This window comes from Palaemon carinicauda, chromosome 27 (assembly GCF_036898095.1).
Source record: "Palaemon carinicauda isolate YSFRI2023 chromosome 27, ASM3689809v2, whole genome shotgun sequence".
Classification (NCBI taxonomy): Eukaryota; Metazoa; Arthropoda; class Malacostraca; order Decapoda; family Palaemonidae; genus Palaemon; species Palaemon carinicauda.
Window position 1 is genome coordinate 92,440,178 of NC_090751.1, and position 17,248 is coordinate 92,457,425.

The window sequence follows — 17,248 nt, forward strand, 5'->3', positions numbered from 1 at the left end:
TAAAAGAACGAAGTTTCTTAGTTCTCTATCTTCTTCGGTCACACCACTCAATCCTCCCAACTGAGAATGTACCTTATCCTATGATGTAGGCTTGTACTTCTACATCAAAGGATCTTTTCCCCTCAAAAAGAAAAAAAACAAATTTCTCCATTTGCTATAGTTTCATCACTTTATCCTTCCAACTTACTCCATCCTTTTTCTGAAAGATAGAGAAATTTTATGTAACTGGGGTCAATCCAATTTTATTCTTCAGTGTTGGTTTCCTTTCTATATTCAAAGTAATTTACTCAACGATATCCATTTCAACTTTTTCTCTTTATAGAGATCTCTAACCCAAACTGTAGGGATAAATCCAAAAAAATCCTCTCTATTTTCAATCTTCAGGATTGTTTCGCCCTATTTTGTTGTTTGTTCCCTTAAGGCAATGCCTGTAGTATTTGAATAGTAAATAATTGCTATGCCTAACTTCTTGGCCAACTAATGAGGACAAGTCTGCATACTAGAAAAAACATAACTTCCTTTTTCTGCAGAGCCGGTCTTCTAGATTATTCCCCCAGAACCACCCGAAGGTTGGTATCCGAAAGAATAGATCTAGATATCCGACCATTTGTACACTTGACGAAGGTCCTGTACACCCCATCAAGGTACATAGCATACTAAAAGAAGTGTGCTTTAACCCTCTGCAGAACCAGCCCTATAGAGATTTCCATCTTAATATTCAGTGTCCTTTTTATTCTTACCAGGTTCCTGGTAAGCCAAAGTTTGCAGAATCTTCTTCATTCCTTGCAGTCCAAGTACCCTTATTGTCCCTCAATCTCTTGGACAGACGATGCCCGTATTTCAGTGTCCAATTTAATGTTGTCCCTTCATCTGATTTTTGGTCTGCTTTAGAGGACTTTTCCCACATGGCCTCTATTCCAGAAATGTTATGAAATTGACCCATGTTTTTAATATTACAAAGTCGGAAGTCTACGTTCTCTAATTCAACACCGAGTTGATTATTACCTGCTAATAGCACTCGAAGCTGTGTTTCAATAATGGAGTTTCTATGTTTTAAGTGGTCATAAGCGGCAAGGAGTACTGTCATTTCACTCCTTAGGAAATCTTTGAAGTGACACTCTTGCTGCACCTTAAGTTGCAGATCATGGATGGTGCACTGCATGCGTTCCATTTTGGAATCCGCCTCCTTCAACTGATTTTCTTTAGCCTTTAAATTAAGAGCCTTTTGTTGCAACTCCTGGTTCCTATGGTTGAGGTCGCATTTGAGGGCATTGATCTCAAAAACCTTCGTTTCGATAGAATCTTCCAAGTTTTGAACTCTCGCTTGAAGGTCTTCACGCTGGATATTGCATTGACGAATTTGATCTGCGGCTAATTTAGCTTCTTGTTTCATTTTCTTTTCTTGGTCTTTTATTTCCAATTCCTTCTTTTCCATTTTTTCAATGAGGTGTTGTTGATGGGAGATTTGTTCATTTGCTTTGTTTAGCTGATTTACTAATACCATCAAATTATGATCTTCCATCTTTCTCTCTCGCAACACGGCTTGTAGATTTGCATTGATATTAAAGTTCTCCATAATTTTTTCCTCCACTTTTTGTTTTAGGTTATTGTTCTCACTGTGGAGTTCATGCAACTTTCTTTTATTTAACTCGTTGTCGTCTTGAACTCTTATCAAGAGTTGTTCTAATTCTCGTATTCTCACCTCATTTTTGTCAAACTTCAGGAAAGTTACCCTGCCTTCATTTAGCTTCAATTCGATGATCTCCATCGGAGTCGATCTTGGAGTTGGAGTCAGTCTCGCAGTCGGAGTCGCGGACTTGTTATTGGTCTCGAAGTCGTTGTCGGAGTCAGGGTCGTTGTCAGAGTCAGTGTCATTATTGGAATTGTTGTAGGAGTCCAATTCAGAGTCTGATTCTGAATCTGAGTCGATCTCGTTTTCGGAGTCGGTCTCGGAGTCTGAGTCGATTTCGGAGTCAGAATCTGTGTCCATCTCAGATTCGGAGTCAGTCTCAGAGTCGGAGTCAGTCTCGGAGTCGGAGTCAGTCTCAGAGTCGGAGTCAGTCTCGGAGTCGGAGTCTGTCTCAGATTCTGAGTCAGTCTCGGAGTCGGAGTCAGTCTCGGAGTCTGAGTCGGTGTCTGAGTTGTTGTCAGAGTTGGAGTCGTTGTTGGAGTCGGAGTCTGTCTGGGAGTTGCAGTCGGTCTCAGAATCTGAGTCGATCTCGGAGTTGGAGTCGGTCTCGGAGTCGGGCTCGGAGTCGGAGTTGGAGTCAGTCTCGGAGTCGGAGTCGGAGTCAGTCTCAGAGTCGGAGTCGGAGTCAGTCTCGGAGTCGGAGTCGGTGTCTGAGTCGTTGTAGGAGTCGAAGTTAAAGTCAAAGTCGATCTCGGAGTCAGAGTCGGTCTTGGAGTCGGTGTCCGTCTTGGAGTCAGAGTCAGTCTCAGAGTCGGAGACAGTCTCGGAGTCGGAGTTGGTGTCTGAGTCGTTGTCTGAGTCGGAGTTGGAGTCGGAGTCTGTCTGGGAGTTGGAGTCTGTCTCAGAATCCGAGTCGATCTCTGAGTCGGAGTCAGTCTTGGAGTCGGTCTCAGAGTTGGAGTCAGTCTCGGAGTCAGTCTTGGAGTTGGTCTCAGAGTTGGAGTCAGTCTCAGAGTCGGAGTCAGTCGCAGAGTCAGAGTCAGTCTTGGAGTCGGAGTCAGTCTCAGAGTCGGAGTCAGTCTCGGAGTCGGAGTCAGTCTCAGAGTCGGAGTCAGTCTTGGAGTCGGTCTCAGAGTTGGAGTCAGTCTCGGAGTCAGTCTTGGAGTCGGTCTCAGAGTTGGAGTCAGTCTCAGAGTCGGAGTCAGTCGCAGAGTCAGAGTCAGTCTCGGAGTCGGAGTCAGTCTCAGAGTCGGAGTCTGTCTCAGATTCTGAGTCAGTCTCGGAATCGGAGTCAGTCTCGGAGTCTGAGTCGGTGTCTGAGTTGTTTTCAGAGTTGGAGTCGTTGTTGAAGTCGGAGTCTGTCTGGGAGTTGCAGTCGGTCTCAGAATCTGAGTCGATCCCGGAGTTGGAGTCGGTCTTGGAGTTGGTGTTGGGGTCGGTCTCGGAGTCGGGGTCAGAGTCGGAGTCAGTCTCGAAGTCGGAGTCGGAGTCAGTCTCGGAGTCGGAGTCGGAGTCAGTCTCGGAGTCGGAGTCGGTGTCTGAGTCGTTGTCGGAGTCGAAGTTAAAGTCAAAGTTGATCTCGGAGTCAGAGTCGGTCTTGGAGTCGGTGTCCATCTTGGAGTCAGAGTCAGTCTCAGAGTCGGAGTCAGTCTCGGAGTCGGAGTTGGTGTCTGAGTCGTTGTCTGAGTCGGAGTTGGAGTCGGAGTCTGTCTGGGAGTTGGAGTCTGTCTCAGAATCCGAGTCGATCTCTGAGTCGGAGTCAGTCTTGGAGTCGGTCTCAGAGTCGGAGTCAGTCTCGGAGTCGGAGTTGGTGTCTGAGTCGTTGTCTGAGTCGGAGTTGGAGTCGGAGTCTGTCTGGGAGTTGGAGTCTGTCTCAGAATCCGAGTCGATCTCTGAGTCGGAGTCAGTCTTGGAGTCGGTCTCAGAGTTGGAGTCAGTCTCGGAGTCAGTCTTGGAGTCGGTCTCAGAGTTGGAGTCAGTCTCGGAGTCAGTCTCGGAGTCCGAGTCGTTGTCGGAGTCCGAGTCGTTGTCGGAGTCCGAGTCGTTGCTGGATTCTGAGTCCGAGTCGGAGTCTGTCTGGGAGTCGGAGTCTTTCTGGGAGTTGAAGTGGGTCTCAGAGTCTGCGTCGATCTCAGAGTCAGAGTCGGTCTCGGAGTCGGTGTCCGTCATGGAGTCGGAGTCAGTCTCAGAGTCGGAGTCAGTCTCGGAGTCGGAGTTGGTGTCTGAGTCGTTGTCTGAGTCGGAGTTGGAGTCGGAGTCTGTCTGGGAGTTGGAGTCTGTCTCAGAATCTGAGTCGATCTCTGAGTCGGAGTCAGTCTTGGAGTCGGTCTCAGAGTTGGAGTCAGTCTCGGAGTCAGTCTTGGAGTTGGTCTCAGAGTTGGAGTCAGTCTCAGAGTCGGAGTCAGTCGCAGAGTCGGAGTCAGTCTAGGAGTCGGAGTCAGTCTCAGAGTCGGAGTCAGTCTCAGAGTCGGAGTCAGTCTCGGAGTCGGAGTCAGTCTCAGAGTCGGAGTCAGTCTTGGAGTCGGTCTCAGAGTTGGAGTCAGTCTCGGAGTCAGTCTTGGAGTCGGTCTCAGAGTTGGAGTCAGTCTCAGAGTCGGAGTCAGTCGCAGAGTCAGAGTCAGTCTCGGAGTCGGAGTCAGTCTCAGAGTCGGAGTCTGTCTCAGATTCTGAGTCAGTCTCGGAATCGGAGTCAGTCTCGGAGTCTGAGTCGGTGTCTGAGTTGTTTTTAGAGTTGGAGTCGTTGTTGGAGTCGGAGTCTGTCTGGGAGTTGCAGTCGGTCTCAGAATCTGAGTCGATCCCGGAGTTGGAGTCGGTCTTGGAGTTGGTGTTGGGGTCGGTCTCGGAGTCGGGGTCGGGGTCGGAGTCAGTCTCGGAGTCGGAGTCGGAGTCAGTCTCGGAGTCGGAGTCGGAGTCAGTCTCGGAGTCGGAGTCGGTGTCTGAGTCGTTGTCGGAGTCGAAGTTAAAGTCAAAGTTGATCTCGGAGTCAGAGTCGGTCTTGGAGTCGGTGTCCATCTTGGAGTCAGAGTCAGTCTCAGAGTCGGAGTCAGTCTCGGAGTCGGAGTTGGTGTCTGAGTCGTTGTCTGAGTCGGAGTTGGAGTCGGAGTCTGTCTGGGAGTTGGAGTCTGTCTCAGAATCCGAGTCGATCTCTGAGTCGGAGTCAGTCTTGGAGTCGGTCTCAGAGTTGGAGTCAGTCTCGGAGTCAGTCTTGGAGTCGGTCTCAGAGTTGGAGTCAGTCTCGGAGTCAGTCTCGGAGTCCGAGTCGTTGTCGGAGTCCGAGTCGTTGTCGGAGTCCGAGTCGTTGCTGGATTCTGAGTCCGAGTCGGAGTCTGTCTGGGAGTCGGAGTCTTTCTGGGAGTTGAAGTGGGTCTCAGAGTCTGCGTCGATCTCAGAGTCAGAGTCGGTCTCGGAGTCGGTGTCCGTCATGGAGTCGGAGTCAGTCTCAGAGCGGAGTCAGTCTCGGAGTCGGAGTTGGTGTCTGAGTCGTTGTCTGAGTCGGAGTTGGAGTCGGAGTCTGCCTGGGAGTTGGAGTCTGTCTCAGAATCCGAGTCGATCTCTGAGTCGGAGTCAGTCTTGGAGTCGGTCTCAGAGTTGGAGTCAGTCTCGGAGTCAGTCTTGGAGTTGGTCTCAAAGTTGGAGTCAGTCTCAGAGTCGGAGTCAGTCGCAGAGTCGGAGTCAGTCTCGGAGTCGGAGTCAGTCTCAGAGTCTGAGTCAGTCTCAGAGTCGGAGTCAGTCTCGGAGTCGGAGTCAGTCTTAGAGTCGGAGTCAGTCTTGGAGTCGGTCTCAGAGTTGAAGTCAGTCTCGGAGTCAGTCTTGGAGTCGGTCTCAGAGTTGGAGTCAGTCTGAGAGTCGGAGTCAGTCGCAGAGTCGGAGTCAGTCTCGGAGTCGGAGTCAGTCTCAGAGTCGGAGTCTGTCTCAGATTCTGAGTCAGTCTCGGAGTCGGAGTCAGTCTCGGAGTCTGAGTCGGTGTCTGAGTTGTTGTCAGAGTTGGAGTCGTTGTTGGAGTCGGAGTCTGTCTGGGAGTTGCAGTCGGTCTCAGAATCTGAGTCGATCTCGGAGTTGGAGTCGGTCTTGGAGTTGGTGTTGGAGTCGGTCTTGGAGTCGGGCTCGGAGTCGGAGTCAGTCTCGGAGTCGGAGTCAGTCTCGGAGTCGGAGTCGGAGTCAGTCTCGGAGTCGGAGTCGGTGTCTGAGTCGTTGTCGGAGTCGAAGTTAAAGTCAAAGTTGATCTCGGAGTCAGAGTCGGTCTTGGAGTTGGTGTCCATCTTGGAGTCAGAGTCAGTCTCAGAGTCGGAGTCAGTCTCGGAGTCGGAGTTGGTGTCTGAGTCGTTGTCTGAGTCGGAGTTGGAGTCGGAGTCTGTCTGGGAGTTGCAGTCGGTCTCAGAATCTGAGTCGATCTCGGAGTTGGAGTCGGTCTTGGAGTTGGTGTTGGCGTCGGTCTCGGAGTTGGGCTCGGAGACGGAGTTGGGCTCGGAGTCGGAGTCAGTCTCGGAGTCGGAGTCAGTCTCGGAGTCGGAGTCGGAGTCAGTCTCGGAGTCGGAGTCGGAGTCAGTCTCGGAGTCGGAGTCGGTGTCTGAGTCGTTGTCGGAGTCGAAGTTAAAGTCAAAGTTGATCTCGGAGTCAGAGTCGGTCTTGGAATCGGTGTCCATCTTGGAGTCAGAGTCAGTCTCAGAGTCGGAGTCAGTCTCGGAGTCGGAGTTGGTGTCTGAGTCGTTGTCTGAGTCGGAGTTGGAGTCGGAGTCTGTCTGGGAGTTGGAGTCTGTCTCAGAATCCGAGTCGATCTCTGAGTCGGAGTCAGTCTTGGAGTCGGTCTCAGAGTTGGAGTCAGTCTCGGAGTCAGTCTTGGAGTCGGTCTCAGAGTCGGAGTCAGTCTCGGAGTCTGAGTCGTTGTCGGAGTCCGAGTCGTTGCTGGATTCTGAGTCCGAGTCGAAGACTGTCTGGGAGTCGGAGTCTTTCTGGGAGTTGAAGTGGGTCTCAGAGTCTGCGTCGATCTCAGAGTCAGAGTCGGTCTCGGAGTCGGTGTCCGTCATGGAGTCGGAGTCAGTCTCAGAGTCGGAGTCAGTCTCGGAGTCGGAGTCGGTGTCTGAGTCGGAGTTAAAGTTGAAATCAAAGTCAAAGTAGGAATTAAAGTTAAAGTCGGAGTCAAAGTCAAAGTCAAAGTCAAAGTTTGAGTTAGAGTTAAAGTCAAAGTTAAAGTTGTCCACAAATTTGGAGTCTGTCTCGGAGTCAGAGTCCTCAGTGTCTCTGGTCTCGGTGTTGGAGTCGGTCTCAGAGTTGGACTCGGAATCGGTGTCGGAGTGAGAGTCTTCGGTGTCCCCGGTCTCAGAATTGGTGTTGGAGTGGTAGTCCTCAGTGTCCCCGGTCTCGGAATTGGTGTTGGAGTGGGAGTCCTCGGTGTTCCCGTTCTCGGAATCGGAGTTGGAGTGGGATTCCTCGGTGTCCCCGGTCTTGGAGTCGGAGTCGGTCTCGTAGTGATCATCGCCGCTTTCATCCCCGAAGTCATCCTCAGATTCATCATTCCACTTTTGAATTTGGAAGCATTTTCTCGCCTCCTCTAGTCGCCCAAGCTTACAGAAAATGTTACCCGCTGTTCTGACAATGTCGACAGTCACCCAAGGGAAGGTTTCCCCCAGGGACATGGTCAATGCAACTTTTTCTAAGGCAGCATCGAAATCCAAACTTTCTACTAACATAGGGATTTCCTGCCATAATTTTCGCTGCTGTAGGAATTCCTGTCCTTTGAGAGCCCTTTGCTTGATTTGGGCACACATCTAAAACCTCTTTTAATAGTGCTTGCGAGGTCTCAAAGTCAAAGGTGTAAGCACTGATTAGAGCAGACTCCACTTTTATATCAATACACCTATGAAGTTTGTCCGGAAGCTCAGCAAGCACATCCTGGGCTTCTTCGACCCTCTGCATATCCAGCAAGCATCTCAACTCCTTTATGCGGTATTCCAACACATTACCATCATCCTCGATGACAATTCTTAGTATACTTAGAGCAAGTTCAAATTGTTTATTTTCAATGAATCTATTGACTTCAGTTTCCAATATGCACCGACGATCAAAATTAGTTTTCTCACGAAGATGAGTTAGCCAACCATTTTCTTCTTCCAATTTAGTTTGTAGCTCAGTGAGTTTTATCTCTGCCTCCTCAAGATGTTTGCAAGCATCCTTAAAGTTTTCAACAAGTTTCTTCCGTTTATTCTGTTCAGCTTCCAGATCGTTCTTCAGCAAGTTGCAGTGTTGTTCTTTCATTTCTAAAATTTTCCTTAGCTCTTCATTGGTATCTCGCAATAGATCAATGTGATTAATTTTTTCTACTTCCTGATTTTTTATCAACTCCTCATTAAGCTTCTCTTGTTCCTGAAATTCGGAAATCTTTTGTTTTAGTCCTTGATTTTCTGCTTCCACCAAGACATAGTCATGATTTTTCTCTGATAAAAGTTCTCTCTGTTTTTCCAGCTCTTTCCTGAGATTTGCATTTTCCCTTCTTATCGAAGCCAACTCTTCCGCCGCTAAGAATGCTTCCGATTCCTTGGCGACGCATTTTTCTTCACTCTTCCGCAATGTTTCCTGCATTTCTAAATTTTTTTCGATTTCATTTTTAACTGTTCTCTCAAGCTCTTCATTTTTCCTCTTGAGCATTGATTCGTTTTCTAAACAATCAGTGACTAATTGATGAAGCCTTGCGTTTTCACATGCCATGTTCTTCACTCTCTTTTGGGCCATTTCAATTTCTGTTTTAGCAGCAGCTATAGCAGTGTCTTTAGCACCGAGTTTGTCTTCCTTCTTCTCCAGTTCTCGGCTTTTCTCCGACAAAAGTTCTTTAAATTCGTTCATCTTTTCCGTCTGCTTTTCCATCTCTTTCCAGAGATTCATATTTTCTCCTTTTATGGAAGCCAATTCTTCCACCATTAAGAGTGCCTCTGATTCCTTAGCGGCACACTTTTCTTCAAGGTTCCTCAATTTTTCCTGCTTCAGCTCGACTTCCTTTTGAAGCTCTCTCTTAAGCTCGACTTCCTTTTGAAGCTCTCTCTTATGCTCTTTATTCTCCTTCTCGCGGATGGATTCCCTTTCTTGACAGTCGATGATTGTTTGAACAAGTTTGCCGTTTTCAGACTTGGCTTTATTCACTTGCATCTTAGCCGATGCGAGTTCTGTTTTAGCAGCAGCTATAACAGCGTCCTTAGCAGCGAGTTCGTCTTCCTTCTTGTCCAGCTGTTCCTCTCGCTGATCCAAGACGTCTGTTAGTTTGCTGCATTTCTCCTGTAACTCTGCAATTTCCAAATTTCGTTTTTCCTCTGCGTCCTTCGCCATCGCGACCTGAGCATCAGCCTCCTCGCTCAATCGGAGCAAATCTTCAAGGTGAGTCTTCTTCGCGTTGAATAAATCTTGTTGTAACTTCCCTTTAGCGCTGCACAAATCCTTTTCTGTCTGAAGCGCTTCAGTAAGATCTTGAATGAGTTCGCCGTTCATGGAATGGGCCAGCAGTAATTCCTCCTGGGCAGCACCTGCCATTTCAACGGCCATCTCGAACCTATCCACCAAGCGAGAGATGTCGCCCATCATGGAAATGTTTCTATTCCTTGCTTTAACGAATTTTCTGTAAACATATCCGGCCACTCCCGCCACTCCCGCCACAATTACGGGAGGTAAGCCTATAACATAATAAAGTCCAGGCATCTGGACTCCAGTTTTTGACAAAAATTTCAACAATGAAGTGTTTATGTAAGTAGCCATAACTTTGCAGATGCTATTGCTGGAATGAGGCTTAAGTTGAATAAATGGAAAACGCAAAACGAATCAACCGGAGTCGTCTCCGGAGACGGAAAATTTCAAAATTGTCTCCGGGAAGTCTTCTAAATAATGCAAAAATATCGTTTCGACTCCAGTAGCTCATTGGAGTCAGAGTCGGAGTCGTCTCCGGAAGGCGGAAGCATTCAAAATTGTCTGCAGGATTCGGAAGTCTTCGAAAGATAGCAAAAATATCGTTTCGACTCCAGTAGCTCATTGGAGTCAGAGTCGGAGTCGTCTACGGAAGGCGGAAGCATTCAAAATTGTCTGCAGGATTCGGAAGTCTTCGAAAGATAGCAAAAATATCGTTTCGACTCCAGTAGCTCATTGGAGTCAGAGTCGGAGTCGTCTCCGGAAGGCGGAAGCATTCAAAATTGTCTGCAGGATTCGGAAGTCTTCGAAAGATAGCAAAAATATCGTTTCGACTCCAGTAGCTCATTGGAGTCAGAGTCGGAGTCGTCTCCGGAAGGCGGAAGAATTCAAAATTGTCTGCAGAATTCGTAAGTCTTCGAAAGATAGCAAAAATATCGTTTCGACTCCAGTAGCTCATTGGAGTCAGAGTCGGAGTCGTCTCCGGAAGGCGGAAGCATTCAAAATTGTCTGCAGGATTCGGAAGTCTTCGAAAGATAGCAAAAATATCGTTTCGACTCCAGTAGCTCATTGGAGTCAGAGTCGGAGTCGTCTCCGGAAGGCGGAAGAATTCAAAATTGTCTGCAGAATTCGTAAGTCTTCGAAAGATAGCAAAAATATCGTTTCGACTCCAGTAGCTCATTGGAGTCAGAGTCGGAGTCGTCTCCGGAAGGCGGAAGCATTCAAAATTGTCTGCAGGATTCGGAAGTCTTCGAAAGATAGCAAAAATATCGTTTCGACTCCAGTAGCTCATTGGAGTCAGAGTCGGAGTCGTCTCCGGAAGGCGGAAGCATTCAAAATTGTCTGCAGGATTCGGAAGTCTTCGAAAGATAGCAAAAATATCGTTTCGACTCCAGTAGCTCATTGGAGTCAGAGTCGGAGTCGTCTCCGGAAGGCGGAAGCATTCAAAATTGTCTGCAGGATTCGGAAGTCTTCGAAAGATAGCAAAAATATCGTTTCAACTCCAGTAGCTCATTGGAGTCAGAGTCGGAGTCGTCTCCGGAAGGCGGAAGAATTCAAAATTGTCTGCAGAATTCGTAAGTCTTCGAAAGATAACAAAAATATCGTTTTGACTTCAGTAGCACTATGGTGTTCGGATTCAGTCGTTTCCAGACTCGGAAAAATCTAAAATTTCCTCCAGAATTCAGAAGTCTTCAAAAGAAGGCGAAAAAGATAGTTTCGACTTCAATAGGTCCTTGGAGTTAGAGTAGGAGTCGTCTCCGGTCTCGGAATAGTTCAAAATTGTCTCCAGAATTCTTAAGTCTTCAAAGCAATAGGAAAATCAAATCCCGGAAAGGAAAATTTGATAGGGAAACTGCTATTCGTAGAAGATTTTCCTAGAAATATATTTCGTTGCATTTTACGTCTTTTCTCCATTTTGTTAAAAACTCAAACTATCTTTGAACTAATTCTCTTCCGAATCTCCTTATTTCTGGTATAGAAATTTCTCTTAAATAAAAAGTACAAAAATGTAATAAAGGAATGGCGTAATCTATAGTGACTTATCATTATTCCTAAATCTATATTCATACAGAAAATATAAAGAATTAATGGTTTAAAGGTCACTCATGAGTGGCAACGCTCTTATAGGACGAGAGACCGACTATATCACCCTCCGTTGACCTCTCTTAGTTTGCATAATATCTACCCGGTTGTTTGGCGTCAATCCAAAGCAAATATTCTATTATACTTAAAAAGCTTTATTATCCTTTTTTTCCTTTCCTCACTGTGCTATTTTCCCTGTTGGAGCCCTTGGGCTTATAGCATCCTGCTTTTCCAACTAGGGTTTTAGCTCAGCAAGTAATAATAATAATAATCTGTCTATAAATCTTAGAAATAATATAAACTAATAATCTAGATTAATATAAATCATGTAGATTAATGAAGTATGAATCATTTGTAATAAAATTGTTTACGTGTGTGTGTGTTTGTCATTACACATATGTGAAGAAGCAGATATATATATATATATATATATATATATATATATATATATATATATATATATATATATATATATATATATATATATATATATATATATATATATATATATATATATATATATATATATATATATATATATATCATCTGCCTCTTCACATATGTGTAATATCACACACACACACACACAAACGAAATGTTGAGCATTTTGTAAAACGAAATGTTGAGCATTTTGTAAAACGAAATGCTGAGCATTTTGTAAAACGAAATGCTGAGCATTTTATAAAATGAAATGCTGAGCATTTATCGTCCGTTTCGTTCGTATAAGATGCAGTAGAAATCTCTTTTAAATAACTTTTTTATTACACCTAAATCTATACGGCAAAGGGCAATGACAGAGCTCTCTTAGGACAATGTCCTATAGTCAATTCTTTTTAGCGAGGCAGATTTGCAGAGGCTCGCAGGGGTGCCCTTTTAGCTCGGAGAAAGTTTCCTAATCGCTGATTTGGTTGAGCAATATAATTGTAACTAATCAGCGATCAGGAAACTTTTCCGAGCTAAAAGGGCATCGCTGCGAGTCGGTGCAAATAGTACCATGGAGTACCATTCGACTTTTACCTTTGAAAGATAGGCCTATATGATATTTTTTTCTGTTAAATCACAATCAGCTCCTATAGGAGAAGGACACTCCGAAATCAAACCATTGTTCTCTAGACTTGGGTAGGGCCATATCCTCTGTACCATGGCCTTCCACGGTCTCGGATTAGAGTTCTCTTGCTTGAGGGCACACTGGGGCACGCTATTCTATCTTGTTTCGCTTTCTCTTGTTTATTTTGAAGTTTTCATATTTTATTTAAGATTTAATTTAAGGTTGTTACTGTTCTGAAAATATTTTGTTTTCATTGTTTATTACTTCTCTTGTATTTTATTCATTTCCTTATTTCCTTTTCCTCACTGGGTTATTTTCCCTGTTGGAGCCCTGGGGCTTATAGCATCTTGTTTTCCAACTAGGGTTATAGCTTGGAACCCTACTCACTACAGGACTTTTCATCATTAATGTTATCGTAGGCCTATACTCTCCAAGGCATTCAGCATTTCACACCGCATATTGCTCGTTTATTGTCAAATCCACATTATCGAAGCCTTACAGAACAAGAAAGTCTTCAGTTTCCTCCTGAAAGCCTTAATATCTTCATTCTTTTTGTAACATTGAATACCTACGGACTACTTTTCCACACTACTTTTTGCCTAAAAGTCCTGTGTAAAAGTCATACTTTCAGTATTTACAAACCTCCCACACTCCCTCACACCTTCCAAATACTAAATAATCGAAAATCACTAAATATACATTCATTACAGCAAATACATCATACCCACACATAAAAACTACTCTTTAAAATACTTTGATCGAAGTTTTCAAGATCAATAGGCCTAGTTGTTTGGTAAGATGAATGTGACAGGGTAGATTATCAAGTTTAGTAAGCTGTAACATGTTATAGGCTGGCTAGAATGAAACAAATAGCCTATCAGTTTGATTGAGTCTAGACATTGACCTTGATATATATATATATATATATATATATATATATATATATATATATATATATATATATACATATATATATATATATATATATATATATATATATATATATATATATATATATATATATATATATATATATATATATATATATTATTACTATCCAAGCTACAACCCTAGTTGGAAAAGCAAGATGCTATAAGCCCAGGGGCTCCAACAGGGAAAAATAGCTCAGTGAGGAAAGGAAATAAGGAAATAAATAAATGAAGAGAACACATTAACAATAAATCATTCTAAAATAAGAAACAACGTCAAAACAGACATGTCATATAATAAACTATCAACAACATCAAAAACAAATATGTCATAAATAAACTATAAAAAGACTATGTCTGCCTGGTCAACAAAAAAGCATTTGCTCCAACTTTGAACTTTTGAAGTTCTACTGATTCAACCACCCGATTAGGAAGATCATTCCACAACTTGGTCACAGCTGGAATAAAACTTCTAGAGTACTGCGTAGTATTGAGCCTCGTGATGGAGAAGGCCTTGCTATTAGAATTAACTGCCTGCCTAGTATTACGAACAGGATAGAATTGTCCAGGGAGATCTGAATGTAAAGGATGGTCAGAGTTGTGAAAAATCTTATGCAACATACATAATGAACTAATTGAACGACGGTGCCAGAGATTAATCTAGATCAGGAATAAGAAATTTAATAGACCGTAAGTTTCTGTCCAACAAATTAAGATGAGAATCAGCAGCTGAAGACCAGACAGGAGAACAATACTCAAAACAAGGTAGAATAAAAGAATTAAAACACTTCTTCAGAATAGATTGATCACCGAAAATCTTGAAAGACTTTCTCAATAAGCCTATTTTTTGTGAAATTGAAGAAGACACAGACCTTATATGTTTCTCAAAAGTAAATTTACTGTCGAGAATCACACCTAAAATTTTGAAAGAGTCATACATATTTAAAGAAACATTATCAATACTGAGATCCGGATGTTGAGGAACCACCGTCCTTGACCTACTTACAATCATACTTTGAGTTTTGTTAGGATTCAACTTCATACCCCATAATTTGCACCATGCACTAATTCTAGCTAAATCTCTATTAAGGGATTCACCAACCCTAGATCTACATTCAGGGGATGGAATTGATGCAAAGAGAGTAGCATCATCTGCATATGCAACAAGCTTGTTTTCTAGGCCAAACCACATGTCATGTGTATATAGTATGAAAAGTAATGGGCCAAGAACACTACCCTGTGGAACACCAGATATCACATTCCTATAATCACTATGGTGCCCATCAACAACAACTCTTTGAGATCTATTACTTAAAAAATCAATAATAATGCTAAGAAACGACCCACCCACACATTTACTTGGTTCATTGTAGGCCTATGATTATTAATTATGTTAGATGTGTAGGCCCACTGTGCTTGGCAAGTTGGCAATTTTCCAGAAAAAGCCAAAGCTCTCTCTCTCTCTCTCTCTCTCTCTCTCTCTCTCTCTCTCTCTCTCTCTCTCTCTCTCTCTCTCTCTCATGTGGTTTTTCTTTTATTATTATTATAATTATATATATATATATATATATATATATATATATATATATATATATATATATATATATATATATATATGTGTGTGTGTGTGTGTGTGTGTGTGTGTGTGTGTGTGTGTGTGTGTGTGTTTTAGCCACGAAAGGATGAGTGAAAAAACTTGATTGGAGTTAGCATATCAACAAAGTCACAATCATTAATTTCCGAAACTACGAACTCTAATGAAGTGGTTCTCCTTTTTTTTTTGTAGATAAATACTCTCAAACACACACACACACACACACACACACACACACACACACACACATATATATATATATATATATATATATATATATATATATATATATATATATATATATATGATTGTGTGTATGTGTATTTGCATTTAGTTTTCATCTATTATGTTCATACAAAGTTGAACATTTTAAAATAAGAATAAAGCTCTTCAAAACATGTTTAATTTAGTCCTTCGTGTGGCTGCCAGCCATCTTGAATATAAAGAAAAATGCTAAAATTTTTGCCTTGCCTCGTTATCATTTAAACTCAGGACCTGTGAGCTGTAAAAGTTTAGAAGATAAATTCCATATAGGCCTATGTCTTAAAGCCAGGTTGCACTTAAGTCATCACTCGGACTAATATATACATATGATCAGCGCCCAATCCCTTCTCCATCAAGCTAGGCCCAGGGAGGGCCAGGCAATGGCTGCTGACGACTCAGCAGGTAGACCTATGGGCGCCCCAATCCATAGTTCTCATTGATGGTGAGGTTACAGACGCTATCAGAATCTATCTGGCTGTAGCTTGTCTCGAACCCTCATTCAACAGATCGCCAGGCAGGGCGATTAATTCTACATCAATCAAGTTTCTTAGTGGCAAAATTCATCCTGTTTTGGAGGAGCAATAGGCCTAGGCCTGTTCAATTTTCGACTGGTAGCGTCGGGCATGTCAGCTGGTTCCATGAGGATGGTTTGGACGGCTAGCTTTAGATACTTTTATTTTATTTAGATTAGGCCGAACCTAATTAAAAGCCTATTTTCTGGAATAACTTCATTTTTTTAGGTTTGTCCTGTGTAGGAGGCACCTTGCTTGAGCTGGGCTCTTAGATGAATATGAGACTTTGGAAATCTGTTTGACCAAAAAATGTAGCCAGTAGGCTTACATTGGTTTGCCTTAGACCTAACCTTTATAATAACGGTGTGATCATTTAGAATTGTCTCTATAGGCTAGGAGCCTCTTATTCCAATGTTAAGCAACGAAATTTAACCTAAATTAACTTGGGTAACGAAAAAATAACTGTAAATTGCCGTTTGTCATTACCTTACGAATAACAACACCAATAATAATTGATGATAATCATAATCTTGATGATTGTGACGGCTTCCTTTTTTTCAATTTTAATAATAACAAATAAAATAAGAATTATAATGATAATAAATATCCAAATGTCCATAATAATACCACTCTCATTGACATCATCATATTCATCATACTAATGTGTATTCGTAAATTGATAGATTATTTCATTATTCTAGAATTGTTATTTTAAATGTTACTGAAACACTCTATTTTATTATATTCAGCCATAAGTTACTGGAGCCAAGATATACCTCTAATCTAGGATCTAGAACTTTTAAGTCTTTCAAGAGGAATCTGAAGGCGTCATTGTTTTTGAAGTGTTTCGGTAATGTGGATTTGATAATCATTAAACATTATTTTGTACCAGATTCTTAACCTAGGATTGAACCTGAGTCTTAACCGAGGATTGAACCAGAGTCTTAACCTAGGATTGAACCTGAGTCTTAATCTAGGATTGAACCTGAGTCTTAACTGAGGATTGAACCGGAGTCTTAACTTAGGATTGAACATGAATTAACCTAGGATTGAACATGAGTCTTAACCTGGGATTGAACCTGAGTCTTAACCTAGGATTGAACCGGAGTCTTAACTTCGGATTGAACCTGAGTCTTAACCTAGGATTGAACATGAGTCTTGACCTGGGATTGAACCTGAACCTAAGTTTTAACCAAGGATTGAACCTGAGTCTTAACTTAGGATTGAACCTGAGTCTTAACTTAGGATTGAACCTGAGTCTTAACCTAGGATTGAACTGGAGTCTTAACTTAGGATTGAACCTGAATTAACCTAGGATTGAACATGAGTCTTGACCTGGGATTGAACCTGAACCTAAGTTTTAACCAAGAATTGAACCTGAGTCTTAACCTAGGATTGAACCTGAGTCTTAACCGAGGATTGAACCAGAGTCTTAACTTAGGATTGAACCTGAATTAACCTAGGATTGAACATGAGTCTTGACCTGGGATTGAACCTGAGTCTTAACCGAGGATTGAACCGGAGTCTTAACTTAGGATTGAACCTGAGTCTTAACCTAGGATTGAACATGAGTCTTGACCTGGGATTGAACCTGAACCTAAGTTTTAACCAAGGATTGAAACTGAGTCTTAACTTAGGATTGAACCTGAGTCTTAACTTAGGATTGAACCTGAGTCTTAACCGAGGATTGAACTGGAGTCTTACCTTAGGATTGAACCTGAATTAACCTAGGATTGAACATGAGTCTTGACCTGGGATTGAACCTGAATCTAAGTTTTAACCAAGAATTGAACCTGAGTCTTAACC

The 17,248-nt window shown here is 42.9% G+C and overlaps 2 protein-coding genes across 2 annotated transcripts; both read right to left on the bottom strand.

The window, feature by feature from the left end:
• Window positions 1-4,054: 4,054 nt before the first annotated feature.
• Window positions 4,055-5,053, bottom strand: LOC137621030 (clumping factor A-like). Its single transcript, XM_068351470.1, has one exon. The coding sequence runs from the start codon at window positions 5,051-5,053 to the stop codon at window positions 4,055-4,057; it is 999 nt and encodes a 332-aa protein (XP_068207571.1).
• LOC137621031 (serine-aspartate repeat-containing protein F-like) lies at window positions 5,050-9,193 on the bottom strand. Its single transcript, XM_068351471.1, has 2 exons — window positions 7,316-9,193; window positions 5,050-7,191 (listed from the first exon to the last, which is right to left on the bottom strand). The coding sequence occupies exons 1-2, from the start codon at window positions 9,191-9,193 to the stop codon at window positions 5,050-5,052; spliced, it is 4,020 nt and encodes a 1,339-aa protein (XP_068207572.1).
• Between the last annotated feature and the right edge of the window lie 8,055 nt (window positions 9,194-17,248).

Excerpts from the sequence above, each read along its gene's own strand:
- LOC137621030 (XM_068351470.1), bottom strand. The coding sequence starts at position 5,053 with ATGACGGACACCGACTCCGAGACCGACTCTGACTCTGAGATCGACGCA.
- LOC137621031 (XM_068351471.1), bottom strand. The coding sequence starts at position 9,193 with ATGGGCGACATCTCTCGCTTGGTGGATAGGTTCGAGATGGCCGTTGAA. Across the intron at positions 7,192-7,315 it reads TTATGGCAGGAAATCCCTAT|CTTGGGCGACTAGAGGAGGC; the intron begins GTTAGTAGAAAG and ends ATTTTCTGTAAG.